Source organism: Solea senegalensis, linkage group LG21, assembly GCF_019176455.1.
Source record: "Solea senegalensis isolate Sse05_10M linkage group LG21, IFAPA_SoseM_1, whole genome shotgun sequence".
NCBI classification, from domain to species: domain Eukaryota; kingdom Metazoa; phylum Chordata; class Actinopteri; order Pleuronectiformes; family Soleidae; genus Solea; species Solea senegalensis.
In genome coordinates this window covers 14496444-14519967 of record NC_058040.1, presented here as the reverse complement: position 1 = coordinate 14519967, position 23524 = coordinate 14496444, and the positions used below count along the sequence as shown (strand labels likewise).

Sequence of the window (23524 nt, the reverse complement as noted above, 5' to 3'; positions counted from 1 at the left end):
ATTTTGCACAAAATTAAATGCAAAATGGCAGTCAGAGTTTATAAAATTATTTAATTTCAAGACTTTAATAAAACAAATTAACATTAACATTAACATTAAGAAACTAATCAAAAATGTTAAGCTTTAAATTAAATTAAATTAAATTAAATTAAATTAAATTAAATTAAATTAAATTAAATTAAATTAAATTAAATTAAATTAAATTAAATTAAGATCAGTTTATTAAACCTACCATCTTTGTGGTATTGATCCCTTTCATTTAACATTTAGACAGAGATATGTAATTAAATGTTCAATGCCTATATTTATATAGTGTCTTTTCTAGTCTTGATGACCACTCGAAGCACTTCACATTACAGTTTTGCCATTCACTCGTTGACATCTTACACCTATCATAACCATTCACACACTAGTGACAAAGCCTTGAGGAACAACTTAAGTGTCTTGTATATAGATGTGAAGTGCCAACCTTCCATTTGGAAGACGACTCTCTCTACCACTGAACCACTGCTGCCCTTGCATTTCAATTTCAAAGCTAGCTAAGGTCCACTGCCTCTTTCCACCTGTTGAGGGCATCACTATATAACCTATATATACAAGCTGCACCCCTTACTAATTATATTGCGTTATTATATTGTACATTATTTGGTGAACTGATCGGTGGTGGATTAAAGCGCCTTTTCTGTATGTTTTTAGTGAGTGTTGTGAATTAAGTTTTATTCTTTTGTTTGTTTTTACTGCACTGTTGAAAAAGATGCTACATCTCAAGGGGTTGTCCTTGCAGTACATTTGTCAAATACGTACATGTGTAAAAATCACTCGGGGTATGTTCCAGGTGTTCATTTTTAAATCACAGTTGACAAACCGAGACATTGGAGAGAGATTCTCCAGTTTAACTGCCCGTCGTCTGCACTGGTGTTCCCCAGGGTTCACTACTGGGGCTCCCACTCTTGTCTTTAGTCTTTTGCCCTGATTTCACACCTCATCATTTTTGGTTCTGCTGCTCTGACACCAGCAGCACTGTACCCTATCACTCCATTCGCTATGACACATGGGGACTGATAAAGTTTCGCCTGAGCTGAGCAGTTTTCATCTGTTCTGGCCTTGCCCCGACATCTCCAGTCAAAAGCTTGTCCACCAACTTCACCTCTGCCTTGACAAGACTGTGCTTCTGTTTTTCTTTTGGTAAAACCTGTGCAGGACCTTCCCATCAATACTGACAACGCTGCAGTGACTCGGATAACAAACTGCTGTGGGAGCCCCACATCGCAGTAGAAATCACAGTACATCCACAAATATTTCTGCCAACAACTCCATCTGCATCTCATCTGAAAAGCGTTCAGATTCAGCGTTGAATTTCCCCTGTCACGTTGACTTTAAAAACAAAACTTACACTTTCATGTCATGACCTACACTTCTTTCCAGGCTTTCTCCGTTTAGGAATAATTGTGCAATTATTTATCTCTTTCCCTGCAGTGGTCGCACAGTCTCCTTTCTTCCCTGTAGAGGAATGACTTTCCCACCTGCGCTAGACGAGCCATTACTTCTCCTCCATAACAACGTCACAATTTACATCGGAGTCATATCTCAGAGTCTTGCTTACAAAACATTTTATGTGTCTTACTCCACTCCTTTCAGGCGTTTCTAGAGAGTCATGTTTCGTTAAGGCACGCTCAGTGTCCAAGAAAGTAAAACCGTGCGGCTGCAATGATGCTGCCCAGATAAATCGCTTTCTATCTAGTCACCAACGCTCATTTCAGGCAGTTTACTATCTATTTAATGTGCACTTTGTGTATTATTTTTCATCCCAGGCAGCACAAAAAGCCTGATGAAATTTCAAACACTTTCATTTCATTGAAATTGCAGATGCCCTTGATCACAAACGAAGACACAGTAATAAGTCTTACATGCAGTGCGGCCACTGAACCTTGGAGCTCTTACCGTGGGTTGATGATTTATGTATTTATTCTAGTTTTACACTCATCATAAATTAGCCGGCGAGCTAAATCACTGAAATGGGAATGTCACTTTGTTTTGACAACCCGAAAATATGGTCACATTGTGTCAGTGTGTTCAGTGAAACATTGTGACTAGAAGGAATAATGCCACATCAATGTTTTTTTGTTTTTTTTTACGGTATTTGAGATATTTATGGTTTCAATTTCAGGAAGACACAATTGCACTGGTTATTGATTTTGCTGCCGAGGGCGTGAGTGGGTGTAGCATTGTCTGTAGGAGGAGCTTCTACATTAAAATAACTAAGGGCTGATGACTTTGCCGACGCCATATGTGGCTGCCACCAACAGCAGCATGTGGTCAAGGTGAATGAAGGAGCAGGAGGAAGAGGTAGCGGGCCATTCATGGAACAGTGTGTAGCAGGTGCTTGCACATTTGTCTGTGCTGTGATCAGATGATCGCAGGTTGCTAAATTATTTACACGGTGCATACCAAAACAAATCTGTGCAACATAAATATCTTTAACATATTTGTATTACCTTCACATTAGGCTGCAGTTAGAAATGAAGACGGAAAACATCTATGTTTTGTATTTTTCTGAGTGTGAGCCTTCTACCCCCCTGAGTTTTTCTTTTCTGTCTTGAAACTGTAGTAAAGCTGAGGAGAATACAAAGTAGGGGAAATCCAGCAGAAAAAAAAAAAAAAGATTCTGACTGGAATCAATCCTAGCTGGGGGTGAATGTTGTTCCAGAGTCTTAACTGCACTGTCTCTGAGAAATTATGTGCATATTTAATTCACAAACGATCTGAAACACTGCAAACTAAATGGCACGGGGAGACGTGGCAGCAGAGAGCGAAATAAAAATCATATCATGACTGCATTGTTTCGCATTAGCAGAACAAATTCACCTGCAGAGCATTTGCTTTTTTTTTTGTTGTTTTTTCTTCTTCTTCTTCTTCTTCCCATTATCTTATTAAAAATGATTTTCAGCATCATTCAGCACATTTGTGCTGTCATCACAGTTACCAGTGGATGTGTGAGAGACGAGCGAGACGGGCTGAATTAAAAAAAACCTGAGTTGTGCATATCCATTATCAGCTTAGTGGTTGGCTAGAGCAACAAAGATATGTGACCAACAAGTGGATCAGCAACGCTTATGAGAAAATAATCAGAGATAATGGAATTAACAGAACAGAGAAACAGATTGAATTGGACATGACTTCAGGCACTGGGTTTACACAAGGAGAAAAAAGAAAGTCTCTGCCAAATGTGTAGGGACAGTCTCACTTTGTCTGTCTCCCGTGTTAGAAGGCTGCAGCTGTGCGCCGTGCCCTTCACAAACAGAGCCGGTTGACATATTTTTTTTGTGGAAATGCGGGGACTGTAGAGTGTGCGCATCGTGACAGCTTTGTGTGTGCGTGTGTGTGTGTGTGTGTGACAGTTGTTATTTCTAATGTGCACGTGTGCATGTTTGTGCATAATTGGCCAAGAATGTGTGCATGTGAGCTGGCAGAGGTCGCAAGGTAACTGTCCTGTGAAAGAAAAAAAAAGAAAGAAGAAAAATAGGGGGTGCCAAATGTGAGCGTGCACACGCGTGTGTGTGTGTGTGTGTGTGTGTAGCAGGGTGTAGGAGGGAGGGCTAACCTCTGCCTCCATCTGTCCACGTCTGGCTGTGAACTCATAATCTGGCCTGTGGAGACAAACCCTCCTCACCACTTGCCACCTGCTTCAGAAATACAGGTTAGATCGAGGTCATTAGTGTTACGCATCCAACATCAACGTCCACCTCAGTCTTTGTATTTTTACACCTGTGGTAAAGTGCTATTCACCTCCTCGTTTACCTCTGCTCGTCTGACTATTTAAATGCCAAGTTATTCCTGCATTCTGCCATTTCTACGTTTTCCAGTGCATGTGCACAGCTTACGTTCCAATTTTCTATGCGTGGGCCTCCTTGAATAAGTGATGGGTTAAGTGTTCCGCTGAAGTGCATCTCAGCAGCCGCTGTTAAGTGAATGGAGCCCGGCGCGTCCATTTCTCCACCTTGATTATCGCCACCTGGATTCAAACTCGTGATCCTAAAGTGCAGGCGCTTCGTGATTTACTGTGAGCCATAACCCGCCTGATCATTTTGACGATGTGAGTGAGAGAAGACGAATATGTTTTATGCTGTGAAATCTAACCTTTAAGGTTTTATCCGTGCTGACACATTCTCAGGTCTGTCGAGATATGTGAAATTTTAAGATCTGCTGGATGTCAGGGTGTTTTAAAAACCTGTCATTTCCCCCGGGCTCTTGATTTTTACTTCTCTTTTTGATATTTCGTCACCACATTCTCCCTCTGTCCCAGTGCTCCCAGCCATATTTACTGATACCATCATAATTACACCACACAATAGCAAGCAAGGCAGTGAAGGAGCTGATATGATCCTCGCATGCTGCAGGAGCAATGAGTGCAAACATGCTGAACCGATCCTCGCATGCACGTTGAATACTGAAGGAGAGAGCAGGTGCCTCGCCTGCACTGGCAGGCAAGTTAATGTGACCAGATAATGTGAGTGAAAGTGACAAATTATTTCCTCTGAGGTTTTGTTTGGAAGCCTTTCTAAGGTTAGGACTCGTAGTCATAAATTGGTGAATAGGGACAAGACGAAAGACGTCAGTGATGTAATAACTAGACAAGGGGGCCACAAGTCCGTCAGGGTAAAATAAAACAGACAGAAGCTGAATATAAGGGTGTCAATGAAAATGAGCGACATCTCTATGGATGTTGAGGTGTTAACAATAAAAAACCTGCTAAATGACTATTTTTTAGGGGAGTGCAGAGCTCATATTCTGCGTCACAGACGGCATCAGCGTTACTTTTGAAAGTGAAATAAACAGCGATGCGCTTATAGAATTAGGTGCATGGTCAATGACACCGACTTAACACAGTCATATTAGAAGGTCTTTTATTTTTAATCTCAGTTTTGATCAAAGAAAACAAAAGAAGACTCTCTAGCTTCTTTTCTGTGTCAACAAGTTAATTCATTCTCTCCCCCCACCCCATGTTCGCCTCTTCCAGCCCTCTCTGCATCCTCTCCTTCCCCCCTTCCTCTTTTCTTCTCTTTTCAGGCTTTGTTGTGCTTTTTCTCCTCTCCTCCCTTGTTTTCGGGGTTACACTCTGTGATGTTAGGGTGGCGAATGCCCGTGAGCACACTTGGTTCCTTGGCAAATAAAAGGTGGGGGGGTGTGTGGTTGCCAATCAAGGCCTACGCCTTTTCTTTATTCCTTCAGGGTTTGTCTTAGGAACAGCTCTCCAAAGCACAACTCAAACAGAGGGAATGAATAATTAGCCTCCCAATTTTTTTTTTTTGCTTAAATCAGGAACTAGGTCGCCGGCTGACACACGTTTCAAAAGCGAACAACCTCACTGAAAGAGTGGGACCTATGGAGGTTATAAGAGCCCCCTGAAGGAGTTATGCTTCACCCACTGAGCGGGACACAGAGTCAGACTCCGAGAGGCAGAGGGTGAAGACACAAGCGTTTGACTCTTTTTTCCTGTCTGGCTTTGGCTGCTGAAAAAGTGAGTCACATGTGGAAAGCAGTTATTCCATGAAAAAAAAAAAAACCATGAGCAAGAAAATGAGGGGAGGAGGGGCGGGAAGAGTGGGAAGAAGTAGGAGGGGAAGGACAAGGGAGAGACATATAGTGAGAGAAGGGGAAAGGGAGGGGTGTGTGTGTCTGTGTGTGTGCGTGTGTGAGAGAGAGATGGGAATTCATGCTTCAAAAACAAGAAAGAAAAGAAGTGGTTTGTATGGAGTGAGAGAAGAACATCTGCGATCTCTCTCTGGGAAGTCAGATATGCAGTTTTTGGTGTGTTGTTTTGCACATGTGTTTCTTTTATTGTCTTATATTGTCTTACGTGCTCTGCTGCCAGCAAAACAACAACAACACTCATTTGGAAAATTGCTCACATCTTTGTCATCTCGTGTCCGTGAGAAAGTATCAGTTTGTTTCTCACCTTTTTTTCCCCCCGACACGACGGACATGAACGATGTGATGCATGTTTACTTCAAAATGCATTGTGTTAAGATTAGGAACTTACTTGAGAGAGAGAGAGAGTGGGGGGGTAATTTGTGGTAACTTTGCCTCGGTGGATGAGAAGGCAGAAAGATTTTGCTACAGAACAAGGGGCGAAGGAATCAGAAAGAGAAATGAGAGAGAAAAGAAAATGCCTCAGTCATGTTTACTTGTCGGTAAATTTGTGGGGAAGGACAGAGATTCTCTGATTACCTTCCCTCCTCCTTCTTCACTCCTTCCTCTCTCCGCCCCTTATGGGCTGTCAGGGCGTGGCCTGTGACCTCTTGACCCTTTACCGTGCTTGTGTGTGTGTGTTTGAGAGAGAGAGAGAGAGAGGGAGAGATGAGAAATGAGATGGCAGCGGTGAAGTTCCCCAGCTGCACAGAGAAAGGGTGGGGGTGTACGTTTTTTCCTTTGCAAGCTTTCAGTTTTGAAAGAAAAGCCACCCTCTGAAATAATGAGAGCATTGTGTGTGTGTGTGTGTGTGTTTGTGTGAGAAAGACATGGAGGAACAAAATGAGGGACATAGATAGACATAGAGGAGGAGAGGATGGGGACAGAAAGAGAGACACGTAGTGAGAGAATTAAATCTGCGTTAAGTATGAAAGAGTGCAACTGTGAAAATATGGGAAACAAACTTGAGGGGCGGAGCAACTTGTGAGACGGAAGGTGGAGGGGAGAACAAGGAAAGAGTGAAAGAGATAGTATGACACAATCCGTGTTCTGACACATAGGTGAATTAGTGCATATAACAACGTGTAGTAAGCAGTAAAAACAGTGGGGGGAGAAAATCAAAGGTGCTTTGTTGCCCACTCCCCCGTGCTAGGAGTTGTACACTTCAAGTGCCAGGAAGCGGGCAGGGAATATAATTATAAGACGCCTCACACTCTGGACACAACCTTTTTCCAGCTCCTCCCCTCCAGACTAAAGCAGGCACCACAGAAACAGCCTGTGTAGCAAACAGAAACAGGAGAATGTGTTTCCTCTCTCCCGCCATCACCCTCATAAATATCTGACCAGGATCATATGCTATATGCTATTGTTATTACACACGGCTTCACATCTCCAAACACCGTCTGCACTTACGCTCATACACCACGCTTTCATTCCCACGGGTGCCGCGCGTTGTTGTTTGCGCCGCCACTCACACTTTACAAAAAAGACACATTCTTGCAACCGCAGCAAAACAGAGCCTTTGTGTGTATTATATTAGTATCTGTGCGTTTTCTGTCCATACTGCACTAAGCGCACACACACACTGTCTGCACGTTGTCTGCACCGCTCGCGTCTCCGGTCTGCTGGAAACAAAATTCCTCGTATGTGTCATCAATGTGGGCCAATAAATCAGATTGTGAGGTAATGGCGAGCTGACATTAATGTCTCCTTTAAGGCTGTGGCGCACAATGGGCCTTTTTACACACATCTTTTTTAATATTTCAATTCCAAGTGCAAGTATACATTTAATGTATTTACCCCGCACTTATGTCCACTCCAAACTATTATGTGTAATAAAAATACAGAGAGGAATTCAGAGTCTCAGAAGTAGTCGGACTTACTCTGTTTATACAGTTGTGTGTTTATTTGATTGGCATTGAAAGTGATGTAGTATGTAGAGTAGCAATTTACATCAAATTAGCTTAGATTGACGGGATGTCGTCGTACGACACTGTGTAGTATGCTGTTTGTTATTAACATTAAAAACAAAACACTTTAAAATACAAATGTCATATTTCACTTGAGGACTTGGTTTGTATCGGTTCAGGAGACAAGAACAAGGCTAAAGCTAAATAAGTTAAACAATATAATATAGTTTCAAACAACCGAGGATTTAATGAACTGAATGCCGCTGTTATCCCACTTCCATCCTCCCTTTTGAAGACAAGCCAGTTGCCTTTGATATGTGCAGTTTGCACAACGACGACCAAACTGATTTCTTTATGATTTAGTTGCAGTAACCACACAATCAGTGTCTCCACAATAGGCGGCTGTGTTCATATATGGGGCTACAGCTGTTTGGCAAAACAAAACAAAACAATAAGCAGTTATGAAATCTGCATTTTTAAAGAAACTACAAAAACATGTTGACTTTTAACGACTTCTAAGAACATTTTCAGTCATCCCTTTAAAGCAAGATTGTGCTGAAACAGATGCCTGAATGGGGAATAAACTTGTCTCTGTTTAGTTTATTCAGTGAATTTTTGTTACTTTTAATCTTTTGCATTTCTGGCCCTTAGTTGTCAACATTTGGAATTGAAATCGCTGCCTTTTTTGATGCCAGTAAAATAAATTCTGCACATTCATCTGTATCTTTTTAATCTTTAATCTTCTATGACCACAGTTCTGGCTAAAATGACTAACTGGGATAATGAGACCCTGTGAAGCCAGCAGCAAACATTTCTGAGAAATTCCCACACAGCCCTGTGAAAATAGTATGTCTGGATTGTTTCTCCATCTGGATTGGACATGAATTCACCAGAGTCTTTGCTTTAATTCAAGGTACATTTAAAAAAATATATAATATACAAACAGAATTTTATTGTGGACAAAATAACATTTTAAAAAAAGAGAAAGAAATCTGAGTTTGCTTATTATTATTATTATTATTATTATCATCAACAACAACAACAACAATAATAATAATAATAAAAAAAATGGAGGGAAAATGGAGAAAGCACTTCTTTATCTGATTTGCTGCCATGCTGTTCATGTGGCAGTTAAAAAGTGAGCCAGATGCCACTGTGGGGGCAAATTTGTCAAATGGTTTGAGCTGTGGCCACAACATTGCTGGCTTGAAGAGTAGTGTTGTTAAACTATTATAATTAAATCTATGCTGCTCTGACAGATTGAATGCATATGTTATGCCAGCCATCGTTGCTGTCTGGCTGCTTTTTTAACAGCTTCCATCCATTGTTCTCTTGCAGTGCTCTGCAAGACTTGACCAGTCCCATTCTCAATGGTCAAAAAAACCTGTTTACTCCTGAGTTTAAACTACATTTTTAACCAGTGGTAATGTGTTTTATCAGCATCTTCTCCTGGGTCAAGTGACCTGGCATCAGCAGAACATGTTCATTTCTTCTTTAAACATCCTAGGTATACCAAAGAAGCTTAAGGGGCAGACTGTACATCTGGGCTAACACAGACACACAAGGTGCTTCCTGCAAAGAGGGCAGAGCTCTTCCATCTCTCCCACCTCGTTGAGAGAGAGAGAGAGAGAGAGAGAGAGAGAGGGGGGGGCCTCGTTGTCAATCAGTCCCTCTCTCCTCTCCCCTCTAGTGGCAGTTAGGAAGCCCCGTGGAGTCCCGCTAAGCCTCTCAATAGCTGCCCTGCCTCCCACCTCGAGGCCCATTCACTTCTAATGAGGTGCTCAAGTGTCTGTGGCTTAACATGAGGGTCAACACCACAGAAACGGGCCCTTTTTTTTTTTACATCGCTTGCTTCAACCTCTCTGGCAAAAACTAACGTGATTAATGCGAGCATGCTGTTAAATTTGAAATCTGTCAACAGAGTAGTTTAAATATTTTCATATATACAACTCACAGGTGGCTCTTTATAATCAAAACGGATATTTTCCTTTCACTTAAGCACTGCGTCTTCCTGGATACATGGTACGAGCAAATCCCAGCTCAACTGCCTGTTTGATCCTTGACAAATTATTTTGACAGCTGCAGGTACGGCCTGAATGACTGGGCGGTAAAGGAAGTGTCGCTTCGCTCCACCTGAATAACACTCAAAATATCAAGGTCCCAAACAGGCCTCGCGCACTTGAGACAACACGACAGACGATCAAACAAAAAGCCACTTTAAGTAGTCGTCACACTCTCGTCTCTCTCTCTCTCTCCCTCTTCCTCTTCAAATGTCTCCTCTTTTGGAATGATGTGTCAAAGGCATTGTTTGTTTGTTTTATATCTGTCAGTCAATAACCTTTGCTGATGTGTTGCTGAGTTCCCTGTCAGGTTGATGATAATGGTGAGGGGGGAAATGGAAATAACTTATAAACGTAAAAGTCGTGGGTGAAGGTTTAGAAGCTGCTTCTCTTTTCATGGTAATTTCATATATTCTGGCAGTAAAGGTTTTTACTCGCTTGCTCTGCTATACAACCCAATAAACCATTATGTGTGTGTGTGTGTTCCCTGTACTTAACTCTACAACTACACTTAGTTTGTGTACTATTCTGCTACAGCCTTTCTCATGTGGCCAAAGTCCTTAGATAAGTTTAAGTTTCCCTTAAAATTAGTGCAGTTTTTGAACAAATTCTGCAGAAATTGGAAAGAAAATGAGAATGAATGTGATTCTATTCACTGCTGTCATTCAAGTATGTAGCTGAGTGGATTGAAATAATGACTACATTTCTTATTTTTGGCACACAACAATCCTCTCCTCTCCTCTCCCTGCACTCACTTCCTTTAATCTTTTTATGGCCCATTTGCAGTATATTAGACAATAAAGTCTGTCCAGGGTCACATGTTTTCATTCAGCTGAGGCACAAAAGTCCAGGTATTTGAAGAACCCAAGATTATGATGATGATGATGATGATGATGTCATTGCGCAGGTCACCGCTGGAGTTGCTCAGTGAAGTCTGTTTACGTAAAACGCTAACTGTAAATACAGTTCATCCCCAAAACACTCAGCTATGTAAACAGAAATCAACACAGCGGAATGGACACTCACATTTTTTGGTTATTCAATTTATCATTTTTTACCACTCAAGTGAAATCCAAGAGGCTAATTTAGATTACATGAGACCACAAACACGAGACAAAATGTGATCATTTGCGCAAAAGCAGTTCACACACCACGTCCCATACATTTATTTATTTTCCAATGACTTATGGGACATCACTTGGCCCTCATCACTTAGCATCCATTCATCTGCTGCAAGCCAAACATCAAATGATTTGTGTGTGCTGGAATGAGACTGTCAAATTACATAAGAATGAGTTCTAATACTGCTGAATCTTCTTTTTCTTTTTTTTTGATTGTCACGGTTGGCAAGAGACCAACACACTGACATGTTGTTGTTTTTTTTCTTAACTGTTTGCAGATATAGATCATGTAGAGCCCTGGTTTATCTCATACCTTATCAGTCATAACTTCCTTGTCATATTTCTCCCTCTTATCTTCTCTTTTTCCTTTCTTTTACACATCCACGCTCATTTATTCCTCTTTAGGACTCTCCTCCCCACAGTCCAAAACCTCCAAATGAACCTCCACACAAATGGTAGCGCATTATATGACATGATAATAATCACATTTTGCCCTTGACGTTGATTTAACAGCACTAGCTACGATCCACCCCAGCCATTGTCATTACTACACTGACTACAATAATACTGTAAATATCCAATAAATTATAAATGTCAACACTCTGCTGCTAATGATGCGCGCGGGTGCCACTGTAAAAGAGGAACTGGAATGGCTGTTGTGACGCTAAGTGAAAGCAACTAAATGTCATTTGTGTTTCACAAATAAATAAAAGAAAACAACATTTTTTCCATGAAATACATGAAAAACACAGTGCTGTCACCATGTGCCGCAGATGAGGAAAATCAGAGCTGTAAGTAACTGGTGTTAGCACCGTGGTGTAACATTGTACACACAGCGGTTCGTCTCTGTTGTTTAATTATTTATTTTACTCCCTATTTCCTGGTGGTCAACACCGAGTGTGCAAAGTGTTCAGCTTTGTCTGTGAAATAGATCCCTGCGTGCACATGGAGAAGCTGACCCCTCGAAAGATTGCACCTACTGGTCACTTCCAGCATCAGTCGTTCTGCCGTTCATCCCTGTCTACTGTTATTTTCACACTGTATCATGCACAGTAATGTGTTCACTTCTTATGTTCACCTCTCTGCCCCATTCCTCCTCCTTCACTTGCATGCCAGTAGAAGCGCTTCAAGCGCCAAGCATTCATACCGGGTCATTGCTGGAAGCAGTGTGTGACACGCTGTAATAGCAGTAATTGCACAACCCACATGAATAAACTGCAATCTGTTACTTAACGCTTAGTTTTGGTGATGTTATTGTACTCTTTTGGCTTTCATGAACAGAAACTATGTAGCATTATTTGTTTGCTGCATCATTTACCTGAAAACAAGTTCTGTCAAGTAATACTACCAGACCAGTGGCTTGTGCTGGTCTTTGAAACAGGGGAAGCTCATTTCCGGCCCAGTTATTTAAACATAAATTCTGCAAGCGAACAACGAGAACAAGGAAACAAACTGCAACACTCTGAACAAACTAGTGACATGTTCAGTTCTAGCGCACGTTCAGTATTGAAATGTAAACACAACACAGTACATATATATGAGAACCTAACTGAGGGGAGTGTATACACCGGCAGCGCAGTGGTGGGCGGGGTTAAGAAGCATTCATCTTGTCAAAATGGTGAACAACTAAGATTTTTGAGCAGTAGAATTCAGTTCTGAAACTTTGTGTTTTATAACTTGTTTGCGACCATCTTGCTTTACTAGCCCACTGCTGCTTTTGCCTCGGTCTTGACTTACAACAAAGCACTTCCTGTAGGAATGTCCCCGGGTGACACAAGATCTTAGATCTAAAGTCATGTGGAACTGAGAGGCTTATTCAGCATTGTGTGAACTCATCTGACAACAGGGTTGAATGTAACAGACACTTGACTATTTAAAACCTACTACCTTTTTCACAGTTTATTCTATGCCTATATGTCTTCAAATTGACATGTGTCCTGTTAACCTCGAAGCTGCGCGCACAGCAAGACCTCAGCCACTTCTCTACAACACATACTCATGCTGTATTTTTGTAAAAGTCAAATTCCCCCATCGTCATAGCCAGCGATGGAAAAAAAACATGCTGTGAAATTGGTGCGCAAAGGAGTAATGAGGGGAAGTTGTGTAAGGGAATATTGAGAGCTGCTGTGTTGACACGGCCTGGTTTGGTGCCAGCCAGTCATTCTTACCCTCCACTTTGACCTTAGCCCGCGGGACGTGGGGCTTTTCTGGCTGCAACTCGACTCCGCGTGTCACTGTCGGGTGAAAGACATGAACAAAAACAAGTAGACGGTCAGAAACTTAGCATATCCTTAATTGGAATACATTGTAGCTGCATTTGTGAGCTGGTGTTTATATAAATACATGCACTCATGGCACAACACTCACACCCTTCTTTTGCCTCTCTGTCTGACTCACTCCCACAACTATGCAGGCAACTCCATCTCAGTCACCTAATTGATTCCAGATTTCTCCCCTCATCCCTTCATTCTCTCTGAACCTCCTCCTCCTCCTCGCTGTCACTGCTGCCCCTCGTTCTGTCCATCTTCATGGGCTCTCTGTGTGTCAGCGCCCGACCTGCTTGCAATCACCTATAGACAGTATGTCAAGAATGCGTATGTTACATTATCGAGTGGTATAGAAGTGAACGTTTAAAAGTGTAACTGTTTTCCTCTTCGTGACCCTTGTGCTACGAGCTGAATGACTTCAAAACCAAAAATCCTATCGTTATTCAAATCTGATTAGCGCCGTTATAGGTGAGACGATGTGATAAGAAAGCAAGTTCGTGTTCACATTTGTAAGCCTGCAGTCTCTACAGCTGGAGGAGGACCAGAAGGACTGGATAAACACTGCCAGCATTCATGGCTTTAACCAGAGGTTGTAAATCTAACCTGCTCTGGGCTCACACACAGTAAAAAGGCAGAAGAAGAAGAAGTCATTGTGCTTCTAATTCAAAAGCCCACAGAATTGCCTGTTTACTGCGATCTGAATTTTGTGAAGTGTGATTAGAGGCCTGGCAGACTCTGTTGTGTTGAGTTTAGAGGTGTCGCAGAGAAAATGTAGGAAATGGTGTCACTGGAGCATTCGAGTGTGTGCAGACGGCTGTCACGGGGCAGAGGGTACAGTTGGCTGTTTTATGATCTGAAGAGCAGATATGAATGAGGTGAGAAAGACTCTCTACTTTGTTTTAGTGTAAAATGGGGGGGGGGAAATGCTCTCACCACCACTTTATTAGGTAGAGAGGATACCAAATAAAGTGGCTGGGGTGTCTTCTGCTGCTGTATAGTCCATCTACTTCAAGGCTCAGGGTATTGTGCACTCAGAGTTGGTTTTCTGCATTCCAACGAGTTATTTAAGTTGCTGTTGCCTTCCTATCATTTCAAACCAGTCTGGCCAATCTCCTCTCACCCCAAGGCATGTTTTGCCCAGAGAAGTGCAGCTCACTGGATATTTTATATATTTTTTGAACCCTAGAGATGGTAAAGTTTCTTCACCATTCTGATGATTAATATGAAACTCAGCAGGTCATCTTGACTGTGGACGCATTGCATTGCCGCTGTGGGATTTGCTGATTAGATGTTTGCGTAAACAAGCAGTTGTCGTACCTAATAAAGTGGCGTGTAATTGTATAACCACCTCAGAACTCATCACTATTCGCTAAATAGTAAAGCAATTGGTTGTATCAGTGTTTACACAGTGCTGGCTGCGAGGTACAATCAGATGTAATGTTCTTTTACTGTAGTTGTAAGACGTTTAATTGACATCGCCCGATCCTGTAAATCACTCTGGTGTGAATGTAATTGTTCGCGCCAGCCGGCTTTGACGCTTTGTGACTGAAATAAAGGAAGAAAAAACATTTAAAGTGATAAGAGAGCACCTGGGCCTGAGCATCAATATTGCAAAGGTAAAAGGCTTTCTTACTTTGAACAAAGTGTCCTCCTTTAGCCAGGGAGAACGGGCCACAGCAAAGAATTAACTGCTATTACACGGCAAACGAGGAAAAACTCACAAAGCCCAGCAAATCACACAGGTATAAACGACTCTTTGAATTTTAATTGTTCAAGAATTTGCGAGGCTAAAGAGGCAGAGAGGAGTAAGTGCCACGGAAATGTACGACTGATGAGAAACAAAGCTTATTTTCCAGCACAGATGTTGGAAGCATCCATATTCAGTGATGGTTGCAATTACCGAGTAATGAAACCCTGCTTCACCCCACAAGATAATCATCTTAGTTGTTACTGTTTGGATTCAGAACTCTACGTTGGGAGTTGAAATGATTTATAACACGACGGGTAAATTCCCCAACTTTTTTGTTCAGCTGCAAGACGCACGGGTCAGCGTGTTCTGACCGGCTGTCCCTCGTGAGTTGTTTATATCGACAGGATTTCAGAACGTGGAAATGCTGAATGTGTCTTTGGGCATGTTTGCCTCGCTGTAACACCGCAGGTGTGTTAACAGCTTCATTAATACTCAATGCTAATCCAATTCCACGTCGGGAATCTGAGTGGATTATGGAATGTGGAGCACAGGAACACGGTTGTGATTAGATTTGACCAACGTGAAGCGTGTAGTGGAGGAGAACATGTGTGGGCAGTGTTTAAAAGACACAGTGATGTGTTAACAGCGATATTGAGAGTTCTCGTGTGAAATAATGAGTGAACAGAGGATTCCTCTGCTCATCCCAGGGAACTATGGTGACCTTAAAATACCAAACAAAAAGAACGCAAACGCTCTGCTGTTGCACTCAGTTCTCTTTCTTCTTTGTTGGTTTCTGCATCAGGTTTATATCAGCAGAGCTTCCTCACTAGCAAAGTAAGCTTCAGCTTTAAAACTGGGAAAGTCTGCCAAAAGGTACACACAAAAGGCTTATTCTAATGCTATGAAACGCAAATGACTTTCATTTTAAAGTGCTTATACACTTATACAAACATTACTAATAGGCAGTATATCTGATTTTTTTTTGTTTGTTTTTGCTCCACATGTGGTGATATATTAGCGACAGACAGCGAGTGAAGAGAAATCATCTTTCACCAAAACTTCTTCTGGCTGATTAAATCAAAAGTTGAGCCGCGGCCAGATTAGAAGCAAGGGTTGTTGTGGGAAATGGAAGTTCCCAAATGATAAGCTCCATAATTTCTCCTGCCACCCTCAAACTTCCTACACTGGTAAATGGGTCACACCGTGGAGCTGTTTTTGTTCCTGTTCTTTCCATGGATGAACTCAGCATGTACTGTATCTGCTTGTCTTCCCTCGCTGGCTCAGTGGCAGGGTAATATAGCATATTATTACTGTATTAACAGCCCATTCAAAGACAGTAAAGTGTTATTATTATATATGTGTAGCATCCATGGCGCTTCTTGTTGTCTCCCGCCACACTGTTATTCTAATGTCCTTGTGAGTGCTGATTGAAGAATGTTTGCTCATTACAGCAAAGCATTTCATATTGTGCTGTTCTTGGTGGGAAGTTCCCCTGTTTATATTGTAAGACTGAGACACACACACACACACACACGCAAAAACAACAATGACAGTGAAGGGCAAACACCTTTGCTTTGTGCTGAAGTAAAGCTCACAATAAGTCAGCATTTGCGACGTGTTTGAGTCACTGACACAGTTTCACTGTCAGGTAACGTTTGTAAAATCCACTATTATTACACACACACAGTCATGGCTTTGTTGATGACTGTGACGATCAGATTTTATAATGACCTGGCGTTTACGGTTTTATTTCTGCATGAAAACAGCACCTGTTAGATGTTAAATATAGTGAGGTATTAATTACCTCTTAATTATCTCTCAATCTTAATATTGAATGCTCGTAAGTCTGAGGATTAAAGGATTAACTCGGTTTACATTGTGTCATTTTGATATTGATGTGATAGTCACTCGTAAATGTCGTCACAAACCTATATAATTATAATAATACAATAATGATGATATTATTATTATTATTATATTTCCTTGTGCACTCTTGCAGTTATTCTCTCTCTCACTCACTGTTGAAAGCACAGATACTAAGGCATGTTTACACACACACACACACACACACACACAATTCTGCACAGATATGCAGCAGGGCAGCTAATTAGTAAAGTGGCACTGGGGTTTTGTATGAAAACACACACACACACACACACACATTAAGTGAAACATGCACACTAACTGCCCAGTGAGAGCTCACAGTCTGCACAATCCAGAGACACCACTGGACGCCAAGTCTGCTGCTTTTATTGATCCAGGGCAAATGAACAAATGAGGGAGAGGGAGTGAGAGAGAGAGAGGGAGAGAGAGAGAGAGGGAGAGAGGGGAAGGAAATGTATGGAGAGGTGTCATCGTGCATGAGACACAGTATTGTCACAGCTCAGCTCCTGCCGTCTTGCCTCTCTCAGATCAGATCAATACCATCTTTGTGTTTGTTCGCACAGCAGCGTCGCAGTTGTGAGTGGTCACTCCCCCTAGTGGTGTGAGTGAGACCATCATAGTTGTGGGGGGGGGACTGGTGGAGAGACTGAGAGACAGAGAAACAGACAGAGATGGAGAGGCGGGGTTAGACGCAGAGGACGTGAAAGAGAGGTGGAAGGAAGTGGAGAGGGTGGTGGAGGGCGACCCAGTTCCATCACTGCTTGTTTGTGTTTGGGTTGCCGCTGCAGTCAAGAGGCATTGTAGCACAGGGATGGGTGGAGGAAATGAATATGCATTTTTTTTTTTGTTAAACATAACCTGAGTGTGCAGACACACACACACACACACACATGCAAAGTCAGGCACAGGGGCACTTTGGGAAGTTAGACACATTCACACACATTCACACACACACACACACTGCAGGACATGGGCTGTGCTGTCATAGTTCTGATCATTTTAACACCTGATGTTTCTCTCACGCTGACATGTTGACAGGCCTGATGAAAACATCCATGCACGCTCCTCTTACATGAACGTGCATTCATGCATATAAACAGTATCAACAGCAACAACCTGGTATTTTATCATCTCGTGTTTTCTACGTCAGATTACACAGTCGAAATATCGTCTGTCTCTGAGAGGACTCCTGGTCCTATGTGGGACAAAAATCTGGATGAAAATAACTTTGAAATGTATCTTCTCCTCCTTCTTCTTCTTTTTTTAATCAGGTTATTTGTCAGTGCCTTTGGTTTAATCTAATAGAGACCGAGCTTGACTACATCCAGTTGTTTTAAGATCTTTCAGGCATGATGCAGTTCCCTGTGGCTCAGGCTGCGATGAATGATGGATCACGATGCTTTAAAGCCCTATTGCACTTAGCTGTGCATTTAGTGTCTCCAGCACGCGCCTCCCTTGGGCCATCTGTGTTCCTCCTCTGATTAACAACCAGTAAAAAGTCAAATTGTGTTGGTGCCTGACTGACTGACTGCTGGTGAGGTGACACTTTCATAGCGTTTTCGCCTCTCACGTCCCTATGGGTGCACCACTGTATTCATATATCAGATCATAGCATTTTTCCACACTCCCTGCTATATTTCTAATGCTTGTGTGTGTGTGTGCGTGCATGCATGTGTGGATGCCTGACCTTGTTTTCTTGCAAGAGTGATTTGTCACACCTTGTGTTGATATGGTGCAGTGAGCTGGCACTTGGACAACTGTAATACATACAGGAGCGACTATTGAGGATCGTGTGTTTCCAGGCATCTAAAGTATGCTGTTACTAGACTTTGACCAACATGGGGTTCTCTATGACTTTAGAAACCAGCGCAGCCTCTGGTTAATATATGATGCCAATATTTATTTATTTATTCATTTATTGGCTGATTCCTTTGGCTGTTTTTTTCTTCTTTTTTTTTCCACCATTTGATAAAATTTGAGATTATTTATCACAAACGATGCACACAACAGTGCTTATGATCCGTCTCTCTGTCTCTGCACTGCAGTGCACATGCACTTACAAATTTTAAATAAAAATAACATATAAACCTCATAATAAATACATGAAACAGGCCATTAAAGTCAAATAAAGTTTTGCATTAAAGAAAAATGATTTTAGAATGATTAAATACCTTTATTGTCATCTCGCAGTCACACTGGAATAATGAAATTGGATAGAGTTTCTGAAAATAAAATACCTATACCTATAAAAAGTAATTATACAAATACAAAAAAATCAGGGTGATTATTCAGGTCAAATTCTGGGATTTGTTAAGCATTGTTTTATTTTAGCTTTAAAACTGTGCATGAATTAAAGCACAGAAATGACAAAATAATTATTTGCACGTTCTCAGGGGGATATGGTTAATTTTTTTTACATTTTTAATGGAAGTGTTGGGAGGATGTGAGGTTGAAGAGTCAGTGACACAGTTTTTGGAGTAATAGGGGTCAGGAGCTGTGGAGCTGGTCTCAAGGAGAGCAAATGAAGACGAGCTGTGGAGGATTGACAGAGTTGGGGGGGAGAAGAAAAAGTTTGGGACGTTTTTTTTAAGAGCAGGAGAGAAAGAGGGAGATATAGAGACAGTGGGAGTTAATGAGCTGGATTTGCTGGAGACTTGGCATTCTGCTCATGGTGCTCGCTCTATCTCTCTCCTCTGTAGAAGAGCTGGCTAGAGCGAGCTTCCTGTCTGAGCCCTGAAGCAGGAGTAAATGAGGGGTGTGGGGGTGGCGTCGGCGGTGGAAGCAATAGAACAGAGGAAGGAGGAGAAGGAGGAGGGTGAGGGGCGGGAGGGACCAGTGTTGAAATTGAATGCCAGGGCGCCATGTTCTCACCGCCAGCGTTTCCATGGTTACAGGGTAATTCTGGCGAGTAAGGAAATTTCATTCACCGTGGTATGGAGAAGAAGAAGAACAACAACAACAACAAAAAAAAACAAAAAACAGAAAGGTAATATCAACAAAGTAACCAAGGTGGGGTAAGAAACACACAACAACAAAGGAAAACAGGGAGAGGGAAATAAGAGGATGTGAAAGAGGTGGGAAGAGAAAACCCCATGTGCCACCCATCCCCCAGGCGATCTGCCACTGCCTTTTATTCTTTTTTTTTCTTATGTATTTCTGTGATGCTTGGTTTGTTTGCCACCACCCTATAAGCAAACACCCACCCATAATCATCTATTTTTTCCCCAGCAGCCCTGCAGGTATATGAATAAAAAGAAACACTGTTAAATGGCTGGTATGTGTGTGTGCATGCATACTTTTTTGGGGTGGAGGGAGGGAGGCAGTGGGGTTTTAGTGTCGGAGGGTAAAAAGAAAAGTGTCCAGGATTGTTTCACAACACATTTGACACGGGCGGATTGGTCGCTGACAAGCCAGGGGCTCTGGGAAAAAGAGCATCTGATTGCTTAAATTTCAAATGAAAAATGGAGTGGGGAGCTGAAACTCTGCGTGTACAAACCTGAGCGCACGAGCAATGTGTGTCAGCCTGCACGGATACAGGCGCACTTTCACTCTGCAGCTAACTGGCCTTGACAACTGCATGGGGTTTGACTGGGCTGTCGCTGCAGCCAACCTGACAGCTGTACAGCCAGGCGTCCTGTGTATACGCGCGCACACACACACACACACACACACACACACTTGCCCACAATACTTCCAAGTGTAATCTCTGATGTGACGTGTGCAGGTTTGCTCATCAGCACATGCGGCGTGTTTTTACAGAGTGAGCTCTAAACACATGGTGCTGATTTATGTGCTGTTTATTATCCTTAAACTGCTGCAATGTAGATGCTTTGCTGTCACAATACAATATTAATATTTCAACTCTAACGACTGTGTTTTGTTTTGTTTTTTTCTCACCTCTCAGTGGCTGAGGAAGGACTGTGGGAGTGTGGGCTGTCCTACGAGTGCAGGACTCTCCTCTTCAAGGCTATACACAACCTGCTGGAAAGGTAAAAAAAAATCACCATCACTTTCCAGCAGCACTTCATAAGCCACACAGCAGTGACTGCAGTCCGTGCAGACTGTGAATGACACTCATGGAATATGAAAACATGTTGCATAACAGGCATAGTTACACAGTAATGTGGTACATACTCAATGAAGAGTATCACATGATACAGTTATTTCACTAGAAATGAAATACTTTCACTCAGTTCCTACTAACGTAGTATTTTTATTTAATGATATAATATTATGTGGTACTTTTTTCACATTTACATGGAAACTTTCAGGTTTCCTGCACCTCATACTGGAAATAACACAGAGTTCAAAGCTCTTGTGAAGCTTCAGGTTGTCTGTATCCAAGCATTTTTGTGTTTTAATGTTTGCTTTAATGTATTTGATCTGATGATAATAATAATAATAATAATAATAATAATATTATGTCCATGTAGACTCTCATTCATCCAGGTGTTACAGTTATCCTAATGTCATTGAATCAGAAGCAACTCATTTTCTTAAAGCTGTTTCACCTCTCATCAAGAAATCTCCAAATCCAGTTGTTACTGATTCAGTGACTTTTGCGTATATTGTGACACATGTCTTTACAGACAATGTTTTGAAATTTAATACACTATTAATATTGCATCACAGATATTACATTAAACTATCCAATCCAATCCACTTTATCTATAGAGCACAATTAAAAACAACAGCAGTTGCCCAAAAGAGCTGTGCAATAACATAAAAATGACTTAAAACACACATAAAAATAAATAAATAAATAAATAAGTACAAATACCAATGATAGCCAATATTAGGACGCAATAATACATTAAAATAATATGAATAAAAATAAAGTATTGATGGGATAATACTGATAACACTTCAGTCACTGTCCATATGCTTAAACGTTTGTTTAATTACAGCTTTAAATACAGGACTTAAACTTGCTTTGGGCTACTTTTGTATGGTATTTTACAATCCAAGTCATTTTAAATACTATTAGAAAATGAATAATAATTCTTATATACTAATATTAATAATATATATCTTAATGCTTGGACTGAAAGGGTTTTTCTTAATGAATATAATAAAGTGCAGACACTAATAAAAGATGTAATATGATTTCCCTTCTCTTTCCTCACATAAGATTACTACATTTATTTACGAAGATGCATCTGAAAGGTTTACTAGCAGAAGAAGTTCCACAAAATGTATATGCAACATTTGACATGTGTCCAAATTGTTTGGACCTCAGTGCACGTCTGAGGGCACGAAAATCAAACCCTTCACCAAACCGAAGAACTTTAATTCTAATTGATAGGCATCTCTGCTTTTTTCCTCCACAAGCTACACCTTAATGAAATTATAACCCAGGTACTGAATCACTTGCCCAAGTACCCAAAGCTCTCCTTTCTGAGTCAGAGCCATCTGGCAAATGAAGCAGCACATATTTGCTCTCTATTAAGTTAAGCATCAGTGATCATCATAGGGGGGCAGGCGGAATTAACCTTCCTATTACCTTGAAGCTAACTCCTTTCAAACAACTCGCATTTCAACACTGCAGGAATCACTTTAACTTTCACTTTCATAGCACACAGGTGATACTGGCCTCTGTCACAGCCCGAGTTTACTTTTTGTATTTGAATAATATCAGAGGAAATAATGTGACTGGTTGCCTGAAGTCTTAATAAGAGGGTGGAGGCAGTGAACTTGAACTGACTTTATGTGATGATTTTATTCTGCTTGGACTTTAAAAACTGTAGAAACAAAAGTTGGCTTCACAACTTAAAAAATATATGTGTTTAACTGAGTAGAGTAGAGTTGAGATTAGTTAAACTGAGTTGAGTTTAATTTCATTTCATTAAATTGTAATTTTAATCTGAACTTAAATTTGGATCTTCATAATCCATTATATTAGACAATGTTTACCCTTCCAGGTATTTAACATCACTGGACACAATCTTGGCAGGGTTCCCACGGGTCCTTGAAATCCTTGAAGGTTTTTGAAAATTGCCCTCATTAGACTTGAAAGCCGCCATTGCTTGATGTACGTAGGCATACGCAGAATAAACAGACGAGTCGTAATTACTAGCCGCGTTGTGGGCGCTGAAATTCCACGCAGAACAATGAGCGAGTGACGTGAAGCAAGAGAGTGCAAATGACAACGTGATGCCTGGGAAATGCAAATTCCAAAGACCTCACCAAAGGAAAAAAAAAGCAAAGACTGACTTTGAACAAGATCCCAAAGACAATCACTTGTAAAAAGTGGACGGCTATGACAAGTTGCCCTTCCATCTACAGCTGTCACAGCACATTTGGTCCTTGAATTTGATGCCAACCATGGTGTGGGAACCCTTACTGCTGTGGTTCAGAGTAGCTTCATTCTCACGTGCATGCAGCTGTTCTCATCTATTAAAAATGAGGTTAGATCCTTTAAATACTACAGGCAAGGTTAGTGAGCAGTGATTGGTTTGTTTACTATATCACCTTGACTTAAACTTGTTTCAATATGACCTGGAAGTCGAACACGTTTGAATCAAAATCTGAAGGGCTGTCTTGTAATTCCTTCGCAGAGCTTATCCCACAGTCTGCGTATTGCTATTGATATTATATGGTGCGGTGGCAGCCTGTGTGTCAGAGAAGAACACTGATATAGTGATAAGTACCAACGGCGGTAGAGCTGGAGGCTAAAAGCTTCGGATAGCTTCAGTCAAACAGAGCGCAGAGGAGTTCTTAAAATCATTTTAGTAATTCCTTTGACCTGGGTCACGGGATCTGACATGGAATTCGCTGGCACCTGCACACAGAGACAAGTCAAACCTGTCTTTGTGTGCAGCGAGAGAGAGAGAGAGTGTGTGAAGGCTGACAGGAGGTGAAGAAGAGCTCAGATGGAGGCATAGCTAAATATGCAGAACGATGA

At 41.4% G+C, this 23524-nt stretch overlaps 1 protein-coding gene across 4 annotated transcripts in view; it reads left to right on the top strand.

Moving 5' to 3' along the window:
- LOC122787070 (mediator of RNA polymerase II transcription subunit 13-like) overlaps positions 1–23524 on the top strand; it is a 74167-nt gene that overhangs the window by 25315 nt on the left and 25328 nt on the right. For all 4 annotated transcript variants that reach the window (XM_044053635.1, XM_044053636.1, XM_044053634.1 and 1 more), the window contains exon 3: positions 20525–20609. In XM_044053635.1, the coding sequence (XP_043909570.1) occupies positions 20525–20609 (85 nt within the window). The remainder of the gene's footprint in view (positions 1–20524; positions 20610–23524) is intronic.